This window comes from Cucumis melo, chromosome 9 (assembly GCF_025177605.1).
Source record: "Cucumis melo cultivar AY chromosome 9, USDA_Cmelo_AY_1.0, whole genome shotgun sequence".
In the NCBI taxonomy this organism is placed as follows: Eukaryota; Viridiplantae; Streptophyta; class Magnoliopsida; order Cucurbitales; family Cucurbitaceae; genus Cucumis; species Cucumis melo.
Window position 1 is genome coordinate 17,341,069 of NC_066865.1, and position 16,959 is coordinate 17,358,027.

A 16,959-nucleotide genomic window follows, 5' to 3' on the forward strand; every position below is an offset into this window, starting at 1 on the left:
TACCGAATATTATCCAAAAGTTAATTTAAAATGGATAAAAAAGCAAAAAAGAAAAAGAAAAAGAAAAAGAAAAAGAAAAAAAATAATAACGATGACGTGTCACTTTATAAACAATTTTCTTTTTCTTTTCTTGGAAATGGATAGTATTTATCATTTATACAATAATATTTTTAATTTAATTTTATCTTGATCATCTCTTTTGGGCCCCTCCCCTCTCTCCATCGAAGTCATCAGAGAAACAATCTGTATCTCTACTCCAAAGCAAGCTCCACTCAACTTCCCCCATTTTCACTCACTTTCCAAGCCATTACGCTCTCTCAAAATGCACTTCAAATCCAGCTTCACTGCTGCTGTTTCTTCAATTTAACTGAAAACATCACTCCTGTGATCTTCTTTAATTTCTGTTTTCAAAGGCTTGAAATCTTTCGGTTTCAATGGCCACGACATTTCGGTTGTTTTTCGGTGTGATTCTCCTATCGCTGCTTTTTGGCGTTCAATCGAAGTTCATGGTGTATAATACCTCTCAGACTGTTGTTCCCGGGAAGCTTAATGTTCACTTGGTCGCGCATACGCATGATGATGTTGGATGGTTGAAGACGGTTGATCAGTATTATGTTGGCTCTAATAACTCTATCCAGGTTTGTTTCTTTTCCGCCTCTCCGTTTGAAATGATCGTGAAATGGTTTTTTTTTTTTTTTTTTTTTTTTTCGTTTCGAAAGTTGACTCTCGATTTTTTTTTCCAACGCAGGGAGCTTGCGTGCAGAATGTGTTGGATTCAATGGTTTCTGCGTTACTGGCTGACAAGAATAGAAAATTTATATATGTCGAGCAGGTGCGTTGTTTCTTCTTTTTTCTAGCTCTGCAGATCAGTATCGGTATGATATTTTTTTGGGGTTTTGAGGAAATAATCCATGACATTGGAAAGGATCAATAATGAGAAAAAAAGAGGATGTCGTTGAGACATTTTCTTTTAGCTCTTCAGCTGTTGAAAACTAGCGCTTTATTTGGTGGCATTTCTTTTATTGCCCGTCTTTTCCTTGATTACTGTTGCTACAGGATGAATTTCAATGTTTAATGTAGATAAAAATGTTATTGATTGTAAGGGTTATTATTTCTTCCCTATTCTACAACTTTTAAGTGGGTAAAAGATTATGAATTATTTTTATTTTGTGACAATGTCTGGGAAAATCAAGAACATTGTTCTCTAGATTTATCAAGTGGATTGCTGAAGTGCGTTATTGCCTACAAATAGTGATTGGGGGTGTTAGGTATTAGGGTACCTTTCTAATCAAATCTTATGTCACAAGTAAAATTGATGGTCGATATTATCAAGACTGGCAAAGTGGAAGGTAACTGGACCATTTTTTAAACCAAACGATAAACTCAAATTTCTTATTCTGGGAATTTTTTAAAAATATAGTTCATGTTTGTACTATAATCCATCTTCTGCTTGTTAATATTTACACTTTTATTTGTCTTGTTACTGCAGGCATTTTTCCAAAGATGGTGGAGAGATCAGAGTGAAATTGTTCAGGATGTAGTCAGGAAACTAGTTAACTCGGGTCAATTAGAATTCATGTATAGCTATTGCTTTTTGTGTGCATATTAAGCTCACGAGCTTATTTTTGATGGTTTCTACTACATTTTCAATGTAAATATTCGATATTACCATTCCATTTTGAAGTCTTAAACTTAGTTTTCCAATGTAGTAATGGAGGCATGTGTATGCATGATGAGGCAGTTACCCATTATATTGATATGATTGATCAAACAACCCTTGGGCATAGATTTATAAAGGAGGAATTTGATGTTACTCCCACAGTTGGTTGGCAAATTGATCCATTTGGCCATTCTGCTGTGCAGGCTTACCTACTGGGAGCAGAAGTAAGCTACAGTTCTTTTAATCTTGAAATTCTTTTTGTGGCAGCAAAGAACATTTACATCACAATACAATTAGAGACACTTTTCAAAGGGAAGTTTCAATAAATACTGTATGAATTATTGACAAGTTAATGTCACTTTAGGTTGGATTCGATTCATTTTTCTTTGGTCGGATAGATTACCAAGACAGGGCCAAGCGTAAAATTGAGAAGAGTCTTGAAGTTGTTTGGCAGGGTTCTAAAAGCCTTGGTTCATCTGCTCAGGTAAAATTATGATAGCATTCAGCATGTAAACCGGCAAATGCTAATTTGGACAAGTTTCTAACTGTGCAAATATGATGAGAATTTACTACTCTTCATGACATGGTTTTTTTAATCTTATTTTATTTCGTCTTCTTTAAAATCCATTTGAAGGATGTCAGATTGCTTCATGTTTGTGATTACCATTTTGATTCTTGCAGATTTTTGCTGGTGCTTTCCCTGAGAACTATGAACCTCCATCTGGTTTTTACTTTGAAGTTAATGATGCTTCCCCAATAGTTCAAGTAATCTTTTATTTTTATCCCCTTAATATTTGGTTAATTATTTGTTTATTGTAATAGTTGATAATTGTGATACTAATTCCATTTCTGATATGAAGGACGATATTAACTTGTTTGATTACAATGTTCAAGATCGAGTGAATGATTTTGTTGCTGCTGCAGTAGCACAGGTAAACAACTAAAGTCAACTCTGTATATTTGGATTAACCTCTTTATGTAGACTATGCGATATTAACTCTTTATAGTGCGAAAAATTAGACTATGCGATATTATCAAGAATGTTACAAATCTTACAATTGTTATAGGCATTTGCGTTAAAAGTCATGATTACAGTTGAATGAAGATTTAGCATTGTTTTCTACAATTTTCTTGTATTAATGTAATTTTCCCCTTCGGTACAAGTTGAATGCTAATGTGTCACTAAATTATACTGCAATATTTTCTTTTGATTTGTGTTGATTATTAAATCCCAATCATTAAGCACACACTCTTTCATGTAATATGTTCATATTTACAAAACATGTATATGCAATATTTTATTGACCCACAAGGCCACAACGAAACCAAGCTTCTAATTTTACTTCAAATCCTATTAAACTTTTTCTTAATACAATTAATTTAAATATAAAAGTTCAGCGAAATAATTGTGAAAAATATATTATCTAAAAAAAATTAATAAGTAATATAGTTTAATAAATCAGCTTTATTTTGGGATTGTCATTTCGTTAGTTCCTTATGAAACCATGGGATTTCTGAAATTCAAAGTAGGCATTGTCATTTCGTTTGTTCCTTGTTCAACGTTTGGGGAGGTCCTCTTGAACCTTCCCTCTAGTGAAAAAGGAAGGGTTGAAATTTGTTTCTTATCCATCAATGAAATTTGTTTCTTATCCCAAAAGAGAGAGAGAGAGAGAGAAAGGAAGGGTTGCATTGTAGTTTTGTTTTTGTTTAATTTTATTTGTTGGGCATCTTGCTTAACAGGAATAGGAGAATCTTTGTTGGTGGAGTGGTCTGGGGAGAAGCTTTGGAAAACAATTAGATTTAATTCTGCCATGTGGGTGTTTGTTAATAGGAAAATTGTCAAAAGTAGAAAAGTTGACCAAATATTTACACTTTCATAGAAAAATCAAGTGTAATAAATTGTCTTTTAGTGGTTTTTTCTATAGACTGTAAGTAGGTTTTTTTTTTCTATTTTTGGAAAACCCCCTTGTTATATGAATTTTTGTAGTTACTAGCTGTTATCCTTTTGGATTGGGGTCCTTTACTGTAATCGGGCATGTGTTTCTTTATTTTTTGTTCTTGGGCTTTCTTTTTTTGTATCCCCTTGTATATCCTTACATGTATCCCTATGAAAGTTATGTTCTTTCACCTTTGCCATGAATTTTGGTGGATATATGTTATCCAGAAGATGATTGAATTAACTATTTTCTTACCAGCTCAACAGTAGTGTTTGAATGAATGAGTGAAAAGTTCATGCTTAAAGTATAGTGGAGTTAAAAGTTGACGGGGAAGATTTGTAGCCCATGTAGAAACTTTAATGTATTTCTCATGTATGACTACTCATTTGTTGTAAGTTGTATATTACATAGTTGAAAGGTTCTCTTTCTTGAGCATTGGCACAAACAAAGATTCAGATCCATAGATTGTTAGTGATCTTTAACTCCTGCTGTCTTGTGTACATGTGCAACTTCTAAATATGAATTGCAGGAAATTTGATGTTAATAAGACAAGCAAAAAAAATAATTTATCTTTCTCTGACTTCAGTACATCTCAAGATTGTGCTTGTTTGAGGGTGCATGCAAGCTGTAAGCTAAGAGTTCCTATTAATTGATGGTGATCACTCTGGATTCTCAGGCAAACATAACTCGAACAAATCATATAATGTGGACAATGGGAACTGATTTCAAATATCAATATGCACACACCTGGTTCAGGCAGTTGGACAAGCTCATTCATTACGTGAACAAGGTAGTATGAGTTGTATTGAAACATCTTTTAGTTAGATTTTATGCTATTATAATTTGCAATTTTATATTATAAGGCGATCCTTACTATTAAATTTAAAGTACCTTGTGCTTATATGGTTGTTTTGTGATCTTGTGGTATGTATTCTCTAATTGGTAATTATTGGTAGATTGCTTTTGGAAGTTTCATCTTGCCGAACAAAATGTGACCATATTTAGACCTTTTACTCTTTACTTCTCCACGAAATGTTCCATAAGGAAAAATCTGATTTATGAGATCCAAAGTAGGGAGGGGAGAACCTCAGTCAAAGCAGATGACATTGATGTATTGTTTTCTGATCAAAATATATTTCAACTTGAAAGACCCTCTAAGTTGGAGATCTGAACGATCATTGCTAATTGGCCCTATAAGTCTTGGGATAGATGGTTATTTTGCAGAATAGCTAAAAAAAATGTTGGAATATAGTTTCAAAAGAGACCTCCTTAAGGTCTGCTGAACTTTCTTGAGATCTTGTGATCAGTGAAACCTACATTAGTTTTATCCTCAAGAAAATGGACTTCCAAAGTGGCTGATTTTCTCCCTGTAAGAGTTCAATCACAAGCATTTAGGAAGTCATTTCTTGGGTGATCACAGTGACATGGAATGCAGATCTATTTCTTCCTGAACAGTTTGCCTTTTTTGTTCATTTCATTCACATATAAGCAATGAGTTGGAAGTGATATATATATATATATATATATATATATATATCATCCTCCAAATAGATCTTTCTTGAATAAACCAAATTTTCTTTTAAGAAGGGAAGATTGATTGACGACCTCTTTAAAGTCTTTATTAGTTACTCTTCTGGAGAATGTGTTGACATCCTATCTGACTTTGCCAAAGCAATTGAATCATCAGAGAATGGATGATGTTTCCAAATTTCCATCAATAGTTATAGTTAAAATTTCTCTCGCTATATTTCCATGCTCCTCCAAGGATAGGAAACCTATTTCCTTCAATTGAACAGAATGACTGTGAGGTGTGCTTGAAGGGTATTTAGTTGATTGTTTAAGCTTCCAAGGGAACACTCCAGTATTTAAGCTTTTGTTCAATGCAAGAAGAGCTCTGAACAGATTTAATAAGAAATTCTCAATGCTACTTAGCTTTTTTTTTTCTCTTTTTTTTCTTCTTCCTGAAAGAATTACAAAATTAAGCTCTTCTTTTGAATGAAGACCGTGAACGAGGGCAGGATTTCTTCAATGGCGGGAAGAGCCATCCCTAAAACCTTTGTGGGAAATTATCATAGTTAAGGAAGAAAAGAGGTTTCTGGTCTTCGGGCAATTAGTTCCCCTATTTTTTAGCTTCCTTGTCAATCCTTTTTTTCCCTTTTAATGAAATGGGACTATGAAATGCAGAGGCCAAACTGAGAAGGGATGGGGGCAATACTACCGAAGGTTGGTGGTATGTCTCAATGGTGGGTCGCTCAATGAGTGAAATAGTTCTCAAAGACTCTGGTCGTGGTTGGTTTTCAGAGAACAAGGGTATCTACCATGGGGTTGAAGGGGCTAATGTTGGAGCAATAAGTATTGTGGGTCCATTTGCTATAGTTTGCAAGGCTCAATATCCAGGAAGGGTCTCTGCCATATGACTGGAGATGGGAGGAATAAGTGTTGGGGGTGGAGAGTTGTAAAAGAAGGTAGAACAGCCTATTAGGAGATCCTGGTGATAGGGAGGAGGGAAAGATGGCATATTTTGTAACCAAGATTTTCCCTTTTAGATTAATACCTATTCACAGACCTTATTGTAAATTCTTTCAGCCATTATGAGTGATGCCTCATCGATCCTCTCTTTTCTGTTTGTCTTCGTTGGATGGCATATTTATTTGTTTCTCATAAAAACTTCATAAAATGGAATGAAAATAAAGCTTGTTTGTTAGAAATTTGGCAATTGTTAACAGTTTCTTGGCATTATTTTGGGATATGACTTTACTCGGGTTTGTTCTGTAGGTTGTAGTTGTACAACCATGAACTTGAGTTCAAAAGAGCTTTATAGTTTTTCTCATACTGATTTCATATTTGTATTGTTCCATGTTGAGCGTGTAAGTGCTTTAGGTATTATTCTGGAAATATATAACCATTTTGAGTATTTTTTTAAAGTTTTTCTGTTACTGATTTCATGTTGTACAACTCCAGGATGGCCGTGTGAATGCATTGTACTCTACTCCATCTGTTTACACTTCTGCAAAATATGCTACAAATAGTTATTGGCCAGTCAAGACTGATGACTTTTTTCCGTAAGTTTGATTGAAGTTAAAAATATAGGGAGTTTATGTTCTCAAATTCAATCTCTTAAAGTTGAAGATTTTCTATATCAGCTATGCAGATCGTGTAAATGCTTACTGGACAGGATATTTCACCAGTAGGCCATCCATCAAGTACTTTGTCAGAATGATGAGTGGTTTTTATCTGGTATCTGCAATGTAGCTTTGCCTACGTTTACTTCTACAGATCTATGGGTTTAACATAAGTTGTGACCATACTGTTCTGCTGGGTCACCAGGCTGCAAGACAACTGGAGTTTTTCACTGGAAGGAGTAGCACAGGGCCAAATACAGATTATTTGGCTGATGCCTTAGCAATTGCTCAACATCATGATGCCGTTACTGGTACAGAAAAGCAACATGTGGCAAATGATTATGCAAAACGTCTGTGGATAGGCTATAAGGAGGTGCAGTATTGATTTTGTTCGAGAAATACTTCGACTTTTGAGCTTATTTTTTTTATTAACTGATCTACTCAACTGTATTTCTGCAGGCTGAGAAGTTAGCGGCATCTGCACTTGCTTGCTTAGTGGAGTCCACTCCGTATTCTGAATGTGGTAACCCGACCACAAAGTTCCAACAGGTAGATCAAAAACATCTTAGAAGCCTTATTTTGTTGTTTTGAAAGTTATGATGGCTTCTAGCTGTTGGTTCAGAAACGTAAATGATTAAGCATGAAAAAGAGGGAAAAAAAACTATCGAGAAAGAAGATCTGGCATCTAGAGAAAGTAAAGTGAGAAAAGAGACTATGGAGGAAGGATAAGAATTCTGCTCTAAGGCATATTTACAGAGGTCAATATTTGCAGTACATCGAATAAAAAGAAAGTAATAAATTCTGATGGTAGCTAAAATGGTTGTTTTCCAAATTTTCAAGGCTCTCCATAAGTGTTCCTAAAATGAAATCGATAATTTGTTCTTCATCAATAGTTTTCAACTTATTTCAACTGCTTATGGACCATCAGTTAGTTATAAGTATGATTGAAGAACTTTCCACTGGAGTATTTGTGTAGAATTAAATTGAAGGTGTTCCTGTTAAATCTTAAGTCTATCGTAACACAAATTAGTAGATCAAATTTGTTTTATCATAGCTCTCGAGCTCATCTGTATTTAGCAGATTAAGTTATATCATTAGTCATGATAAAGTGGTTTTGACTTGTTAACTGAGTTTGTTTCTCTCTGGCTTTCTAGTGCCCCCTTCTGAATATAAGCTACTGCCCTGCATCAGAACTTGATCTATCCCAGGGAAAAGATTTGGTACGGGACTTGTTAAAATTCCATATTCTAGTGTTTTTCTTAAATAGAAAAGGCTCTGTTCTGTAATGTTTAATCCACAATCTAATCTATTTGTGTGTTTCTTAATCATGTTTAGGTTGTTGTTACCTACAACTCTCTCGGATGGACTCGGAATGATATCATACGTATACCTGTGAGTGCCACCAAATTTGTCATTGACTGCTATAGTTTTTTACTCTACTTGAACATTCTCTTTCAAATGAAAAACCAAACTTTTGTTAAGATGGAAGGAATTAAAGGGGAACACCAAAAAACAGAAAGAGCCCAATTGACTTTGACTTAACAGAGGGGTTCCAATCAAGCAAAAAATAAGAATTAAAAGGTTAATTACAAAAAGCTTTACACACCAAGGCTGAAGGATAGGTGAAATTTAACAAGGGACTACATCTCACCGGAGGGTTTTTATGCATGTCATAAGCCATTTTTTTTCCCGTTTTCTGTTCTTTTTTGTTTGGATGTGTTAATGGATGGTGCAATTGCATTCATAGCAGAGAAGTAATGGCTGGTTTTTGGCTTGTGCGTGTATTGGATGCATTTATGGTCCATTCTTGAATAGTGAAGCAATGGACCAATTATGGAATTATAGATGGATGATCCACGATGTTTTCTGCAAATGTCATCATCTATCACAGTATCACTACACCAATATGATTGGGATTTTATCATTGAAACATGTTCTTGAATGTTGATACATCTCTCTTTTTTAATGGTTTCTTCTTGTTAAAGGAAATTAGGGTTTATTGGTTTATTCTTATTAAATATTTTCCATATTTATATGTATTAAACCACCAATTCACTCAAAAGCTTAAGCTAGAGGTTGAAGGCAAATTTAATTATATATCACTAAAAAATATATTTCTCTTTATTAGTATTTTGGTTTCTATTTTTTCACCAATGCAATAGGTTATTATGCAAACTTTTGATTTATTCAATATATTATATAAATTATCATGGTATCAGAGTAGGTGGTCCAAAAAGGTCTTGTATTCAAGTCCCTGCATTGTTGTTTTCTCCCCAATTAAAATTGATTCCCACTTGTTGGGCTTTTCAAATATTTCAAGCCCTCTAGTGAGAGGGAGTGTTAGTGATGTATAATTAAATTTACCTTCACTCAAAGCTTAAGCTTTTGATTCATGATTTAAGATGGTACTAGAGATTTTTAATCATTAATTGACCAAAAAGCTTAAGCTTATGGGTGAAGGTAAATTTAATTATATATCACTAACACTCCTATATTGCAAGAGTTCAAGATCAAGTAGGGTTCATTATGTTATAACGACTGTGTAAATCTTCTGTATTTCCTTAATATCTTCTTTTATCTTAAAAAGTTTTATTTTATTATCCATATCTTGATAACCATCGATCTATCGGACATTTATCCTCCTCTCTCATAATCCATTGAATGTGAATACCTGCCTTGTGACAATATGGCCTTTTACTCTACAAGACCTGCACCTGCACCTTGTCCGGAGGTTGCACCACCTAATTTCTTTTCCAATTAAATGTATTACATTACCAATTTATTGGCTACAGGTCATCAGTGAAGATGTTGCGGTTAAAGATTCTGAAGGGAAAGTAATCGAGTCACAGCTCCTTCCTCTTGGTGATGCAAGCATGCGTTCGAGAAATTATCATGTAAAGGCCTACTTAGGCTACGTACCTACTGCAACTCCAAAATTTTGGCTTGCATTTCCAGTTTCAGTTCCACCATTGGGCTTCAGTACATATATCATCTCAATCTCCAGGAAGGCAGGTCAGCTTATATGGAGTTGTTTCACGTTTGAACTAAATTGAAGGTGATAGTTGGAAGACAATTGGAACTTATGTCATTCACTGTCACTTCTTATGCAGGCGTTAGTTCAATAAAATCGTCCATTCATACATTTCCAAGTGCTGAATTATCCACTTTTCAAGTTGGTAACGGAGACCTTCAGCTTAAATTTTCTTCAGATCAAGGAAAAATTATTTATGGCAACAGCAAGAGTTCGGTATGTAATCTAGCCAACATTAACTTTATTTTTAGCAGTGAATGTGTGACCAAATAGCAGGTTTTTCCAGTAGGTGACAAACGTGTAATAAGAGAACAGCTTTTCTTTCTTTCTTTTTCTCTTGAACCAACTTACAACTGTTTAATCCTGCTGCAAGACTGACACATTACATGAAACTCTTCTAGTCGACTTCTAATTAAATTATTTAGGCAATGTACGCCATCTGGATGTAGATAAAAGATCAAGTATATCCACTAAATTGTTTAAAACTTCTATGCATATTCAGAAAAGTATCAATTTGTCTGGTGAAGTTCTCCACTGACCATTTTTTGCCAAAGAGATTTAGCTTTCTCCTTCAACTGCTGCTCCTGAAGAGCTTGCATCACAAAATGCAGAAAGCATCAATCCATCCTTGTCGTCATTTCTTCATTAGGACAAGCTGAAATGTTTTCTTTTGACAACTATAGGAGTTCTTTTTTTTTTAATAATAATCTTATGCAACACTCCAAACTGTCCTTCATTTTCAGCCTTCTTTAAAAAAACTGAAGAAAGAATGGAAGAACCGGTGAGCTTATGTGACTGACGTACCTATTTTTAATTGATGAAGGTTAATGAATTGGTTGATCAATCATACAGCTACTATTCAGGATATGATGGAAGACATGACAAAGCTCCACAGGTAGATTCTGTTATTTCAAAATGTTTGTTTCAGTTGTTTAATGTTCTAACTTGAAAATTGTTATTTTTTATACAAATTTTGCAATATTAAGTTGATAACATTTTCAGAATGCTGGGGCTTATATATTCCGTCCGAATGGGACATTTCCCATAGCACCCAGTAAGCAGGTATGTTTTCTCACAAAGAATGTGGGCTTTAACATCGGTCACAGGTCTCTTGAAATAAAAAAATTTTCTTCAAATTTTCAGAGTCCCTTGACAGTTATGCGAGGACCTTTGATTGAAGAAGTACATCAACAGATAAATCCCTGGATATCTCAGGTAATTCTTTAATGTCGGCTGGGAGAAATAATAGAACTTTCCAAGGGATGGACAGGAAGATCTTTAACGTTTGGCCCTTTATGAGCTACCGCTTTGTTTCAACAGGGTGTGAATGACAAATTCTTTTTATAATTATTTGTAAGGTCTTATTTTGCTTGATTAATCCCCTTCCTTCAGGATTGCTCCCTTTTGTGGCCTTCCTTGTTTTTTTTATAGCTCTAGTATTCTTTCATTTTTTTTCTCTTTTTATCAAAAAAAAGAAAAGAAAAAAAAAGCAACAACAACAAAACAAAAAGTCAGGTAATATTCTTCATACTGTTGAGAATTTTGGCTGTCCATATTGATGAGAATAATAAAATTATGTTAGTTTCTTTTTTTCTTATTTTATGATATTTCTATTAAATAGGTGGGATTTGTACTAGTATTACTATTTACCTTCACTTCTAGAAATAAGTACAACGTTGTTCTTTTTCATAAAATTATGCTGGAAAGTAATTCTTTTGGAAAGATTTGATATGGGATTTGGTTGGTTAATTGTCATGGTTATTATTTTCTTCTCGTATTCTTCCAAATCCTGGTGGCCTTTAATTTTGTTAAATTAAATAATATACTGAATTTCATGAAAATAAATAGTGAACACACGACCCTGAGTTACAAAAAAAAACTCTCCAATTATCTGGAGTAGAAAGAGGATAATTAATAAAATATATCTCTAGACTGAAGAGCCAAAAAGATAAATGAGATGTGAAAGTTGTGAAAGGTACAAGAAGACTTTGCTGTATTCGCTGAATCATTGTTTTGGTCAAGTGGTTTAAGAATTGCACAACTGAGAAGTTTTCTTGGGTCACTATCTCGTTGTTGTAAAATTGAAGCCCTAGACCGTAAGTCATCATATGTTTGGTATACCGGGGATTGAGATGTTCAGTTATTGTTATTTTGACATTTCCAGGTTACCAGACTTCAAAAGGAAAAAGAGCACGTTGAAGTTGAATTTACTGTAAGCTTACCACGCTCTCTTTTATACTGCTATTTTGTGCCTAATTTGTTCTGCATGCTACTCCGACACCATATATTGAAAGAAAGGGGCAATGACCAAACATATGTTGCAAAGTCTATTCGCCATTATTTATAGTTTGTAATTACAATTTAATATTATTTGAAACATTTATAGTATCTGTAATAATCTTTATTGATATTATTTATTTGTTAAAACTAATTAATTTAATTAAAGAAAATTATTTACAAATTAATTATCTCATCAAATTTATTTAAATATAATAATTAACTGTATGAACATAATGTTGGAAATAAATATTATCATTAATTGTATAATAATAAATATATTATTAAATACTTCAGAAAAATAATATTATTGTTATTTATTGGGCTGTTTATAAACATAGCAAAATGTCATGGTCTGTGTACAGCAGTTTGCCATTTAAAACACTTACTCTTATTTATTCCTATAACTAATAAAATGTAATATGTTAATCATTGAATGTCAATATTAGTTTTAGTTAAGCTCTTAATCTCTTAACTGAACCAAAAAGAAAAGAACCCATTTTCTTGTCTGGTTTCATTCGAACACATGGATCTAATTCTTGCTTTGGTTCACGAAAAATTCAAGATACATTTAGATATAGGCACATCTCTCCAATTTGTTTCCACTATTTATCTTATTCCTTCCCCCCACCCCCACAAACATCCATCTTAGTAAATTTCTGCATTTAGTACCACTGCTGATGCTGACTATATGTGGCTTTTAGGTTGGGCCCATACCTATTGATGATGGAGTTGGCAAAGAAATAACAACTCAAATTACTACTACTATGAAAACCAACAAAACATTTTATACAGATTCCAACGGTAGAGATTTTATCAAAAGGGTATGACGTCGGCTTATTTCTTTTTTACTTTATTAAACTTTAGAATTGACGTTGTCTCAATGTAAAAATTTTCTTTGCGTTGTAATTACTTGGCCATCATCTGGATGTGATGATTTCCTTGATGAGTTGATATGAGCCTCTGATTATTATTATTATTTTGCAGATTCGTGACTATAGAGATGACTGGAATCTGGAAGTGAACCAGCCTGTTGCAGGAAATTACTATCCAGTAAGTGTATTTATGTCCCTGTAGCCTTTTTGGAGCATTTTTTTCTGTAACAACTCTATCCATTTTATAGTACTCTTTACTGTAACAACTGAGAATGAATTGAAAAACAATGAGTGTTTTTTCTGAAACCTTTCTCAGTCTTTGTTAGAAGATTTCTTCAAACCATTGGCACTTTATCTTCCAAGCTAGATAAGGGTTTGAAAGATGGGCTGTCCCTTCTGGGGTGGCCACCATCCCAAGAGGAGCACTGCCAATATGTGTGTTAGGATACTTCCTAAAAAGAACAAGGTCTGAATATATTGAAACATAACTATGAAGAAATATAAGATAAACCAAGTTCAAGGCACTTGGGAACCTCTCTCTTGAGCATACTAACTCAAGCCTTAACCACTCGACTAAAGCCTACCTTCACGCACTCATTCTCTCTCTATTTATAACAAGATTCAGTAACTAAATTCCTACTAATTTCCCTTATACCCCTTACTAATACCATACTAATATACTTATCTAGGTACCTTATAATGTGCTAATGAATTTGTAACCAACCTAAACATAACTTAATTGTTAAGTTATTTTATCCTCCGCATAAATGTCGAAGGCTTGAATCTCTAGCCCACATAGTGAAAATGAATGTGTATATGTAAGTTAAGGCAATTCCTTCAAAAGAATCCACGAATTTCACACTTTGTAGATGAACATGATTTCTAATCTTGTTCCTGTTGCTTCTTAGTCCCACGTTAACATTATATTCTCTAGTTAAATTACGTGGAAATGTTGTTTCAGATAAATCTTGGGATCTATACACAAGACAATGAGAAAGAATTTTCAGTTTTGGTGGATCGTGCTGTTGGGGGGTCCAGCCTAGTTGATGGGCAGTTAGAGTTGATGCTTCACAGGTGCATGGTTATGTATATATTCCTTTTTCCAAAAATGAATAGTTCCTTCTGCTCCCTTTTTCACGTGCTAAGAGCAGCCTGCTCAGTTTGCCTATGTGGTTCGATAATTTACTTGGTTGTTGGTTGATATAATCAAAACTCACAAGATAGCTAATTGGCACTGCTGAATTTTTTCTTTATGCATATGTTGTGCGTCCTAATTATTGTTTTTTTACTAAATAGGAGGCTGTTACTAGATGATTCCAGAGGTGTTGATGAGGCTTTAAATGAAACAGTTTGTATTAATAATGACTGCAAAGGACTGATCGTAAGTGCCCTGCACCTAACTCTTCAAAATCTATGGCACTTGTAGCTTTTTTTTCTTTTCTTCTTTATCCTCCTATATGCGGAATTGAAGCTGAGGTTGGGGTCTGCAGTTTTTGTACAGATCAACTTTGCTTTAAAATGGTAGAGTTAGTTCATGTTAGATACTAGTGTGGTTGATCAGGCTTGGTAATTTCTTGTGATCATGAAACTGTTTAATTGTTTCTTTGAGAGAAAAAGAGAATCAATTGCACGAAATAAGAATACTACAGGAAAAACTGCACAAGATATTCTCAGCATGCGCTTAGTTGGTTTACTTCAAGTGAACTCACATTTTTTTTTCTCTGTTAATCTTACGATTTCTTATATTGACTTTTTTTCTCAATATTTTGATGTAAAAGAAGAAATTCAAATTTATGATTTTTCTTTGTAACTGTAGTAAGACTACTTTGTACTTCATTTTTCTCTCCTACCCCTCTCGATGGCTAATGTATTCTGGATTAAGACCAAAAACCAAAAAACTATTCTTTTTCTCCCATCACCCACAATCTGTCTCATATATTCTCTTGCATTCATTTTCCCTCTTTTCCCTCTTTTCCCTCTTCCTCTTTTCTTGCTGCCCTAGTTCTCACATTTTACATTGTGGTGTGCAGATTCAAGGAAGATTGTACTACAGAATTGATCCTTTAGGGGAAGGTGCAAAATGGAGACGTTCTTTTGGTCAGGAGATTTATTCTCCACTTCTCCTAGCCTTTGCTGAACAGGACGGAGATAATTGGGCAAATTCTCACAAACTTACATTCTCCGGAATTGATTCCTCATACAGTTTACCCAAAAATGTTGCTGTGATAACTTTACAGGTGCAATCCTTTTTTTTCCCTCTTAAACTTGATGGTTTTTTTTCTTTTTCTTTTTCCATTTGTGACTTTTTCTTTTGTCGTTCCTTTAATTTTAAACAGGAACTTCACGATGGAAACATTCTGCTTCGATTGGCTCATCTGTATGAGGTGCTAATCTATCCATGCTCAAGTAGTAGTTTCACTTTCTCTTGATGAAATACCATATATAAGTATTGCTTGAGTCAATTATAATCTTGCTTTAGAATGACATGCAAATATTTATTCTTTATTTATGAACTCGAGTAGTTCGATCGACTCCATAGCTAATATTCTGTATATTAATAATCCGGTTTCTGTATTCCCTCTAGATTTTCTAGATTAAATTTTTGAAAGGAAACAATTAGCACAAAAGCCTAAAAAAGAATTATATTTTCCGTTGTAATTCTCCTGCCAACTTCTTTATCAGTGCTTTGCATCTTAGATTATGATGTTGAAGTTCATTTATTAGCACTGTTGAAAGTATCCATGCTACTTTTAAGAGAGCATGGAAACATTATAATCTTCTATCTGGGCTGCAAAGTTTTAGAAAACCTGCTGTATGTTTCAATCTTCATCAAACAATCAATCTATAATGCGTGCTGTTTCTTTATCCAAAGAACTAATATGCGATTCTTTTGAAATTGCAAAGACTGGAGAGGAAAATGAATATTCAGTGAACACTAGAGTAGAACTAAGGAAGCTATTTCCAGGGAAGGAGGTAAGAACAACAAATACTTCAAAACTAGCTGCTAATCATTCTGCTTCGTTTCATAACTTCTAATTCTCCCCTCCATTTCAGATCAAGAAGGTAACAGAAATGAACTTGTCTGCAAATCAAAAAAGAACAGATATGGAGAAGAAAAGAAAGGTGTGGAAGGTAGAGAATAGTTCAAATGAAGTTAAAGCTAAGAGAGGAGGCCCTGTAGATCCTAAAAAGTTGGTGGTGGAACTCTCTCCTATGGAAATTCGAACCTTTCTCATCGACTTGGGTGAGAAGCTCAGTCGCAAACTGCTTTTTGATGCCTAACATTAATTCTCAAGTAAGTTCTTGGTCTCTTGTCTGTTGTCGAGTTTTTATTTTCTGTTCTCTCATAATTGGGGTTAGCCTTCCAGTTTCTTCCTATTGAACGGAAGAAAAATAAAAAGAAAACTCATATAAATAATTTGAGAGGTTAACCTCTATTTTCCGATAGAGTTCATGTTCATGGGCATGTTCATGATGAGAGAATGTAATGTTTTGAATGCTTCAGTCCTGTATAGAAACTGTTTGATGATTGATGGCAATTTTAGGGAGTTACATGTTCATCCTTCACGGTAGAAGTGAAAATAATAAAAATAAATTGCCCTTATCACTTGGTTTGAGGAAGAAGATTACTTAGTAATTTTTTTGTACTAGGAAGGGTCATATGGGTTGGGTTATGAATAAATTCTTTTTATTTAGTAATTTTTTTAATATACATTGTAGATATAAGAAAAAAATAATTATTGTATATTCTTTTACGAAAGCGTCGAATCTCTCTTATTGCAAAATTTTCAATTTCGAAATAATTTGTTAACAAGTTGTACTAATTTCATTTTGATTCATTTTTTATAAATACAAATTAATTATAACGTATTTTTAATTAGCGATGGCATCGTACATTTGCTTTTAACATATTTAATTATGTGGTCTAACACATGTGTCAATATTTATATTCATTAATTAAATTACTTATTACGTACTTGAATGCTATATTGGTCAAATTGTTACTATTTGTCTTAATTTGAAACAAACATTTTCAATCGAATTGAAAGGATGTAGA

At 33.8% G+C, this 16,959-nt stretch overlaps 1 protein-coding gene across 1 annotated transcript; it reads left to right on the plus strand.

Moving 5' to 3' along the window:
- The first annotated feature begins 337 nt into the window (after window positions 1–337).
- LOC103503143 (alpha-mannosidase) lies at window positions 338–16,184 on the plus strand. The gene is given in 28 exon segments (NM_001328469.1): window positions 338–638; window positions 749–832; window positions 1,490–1,578; window positions 1,710–1,884; window positions 2,025–2,144; window positions 2,342–2,425; window positions 2,521–2,592; window positions 4,274–4,387; window positions 6,559–6,659; window positions 6,741–6,834; window positions 6,925–7,092; window positions 7,179–7,268; window positions 7,874–7,939; window positions 8,055–8,111; window positions 9,512–9,731; window positions 9,830–9,966; window positions 10,574–10,645; window positions 10,753–10,812; window positions 10,894–10,965; window positions 11,915–11,962; window positions 12,732–12,851; window positions 13,015–13,080; window positions 13,864–13,976; window positions 14,199–14,283; window positions 14,933–15,139; window positions 15,239–15,286; window positions 15,807–15,875; window positions 15,957–16,184. Coding segments are annotated over 28 exon segments (3,063 nt in total). The 5' UTR covers window positions 338–434.
- The last annotated feature ends 775 nt before the right edge of the window (window positions 16,185–16,959 follow it).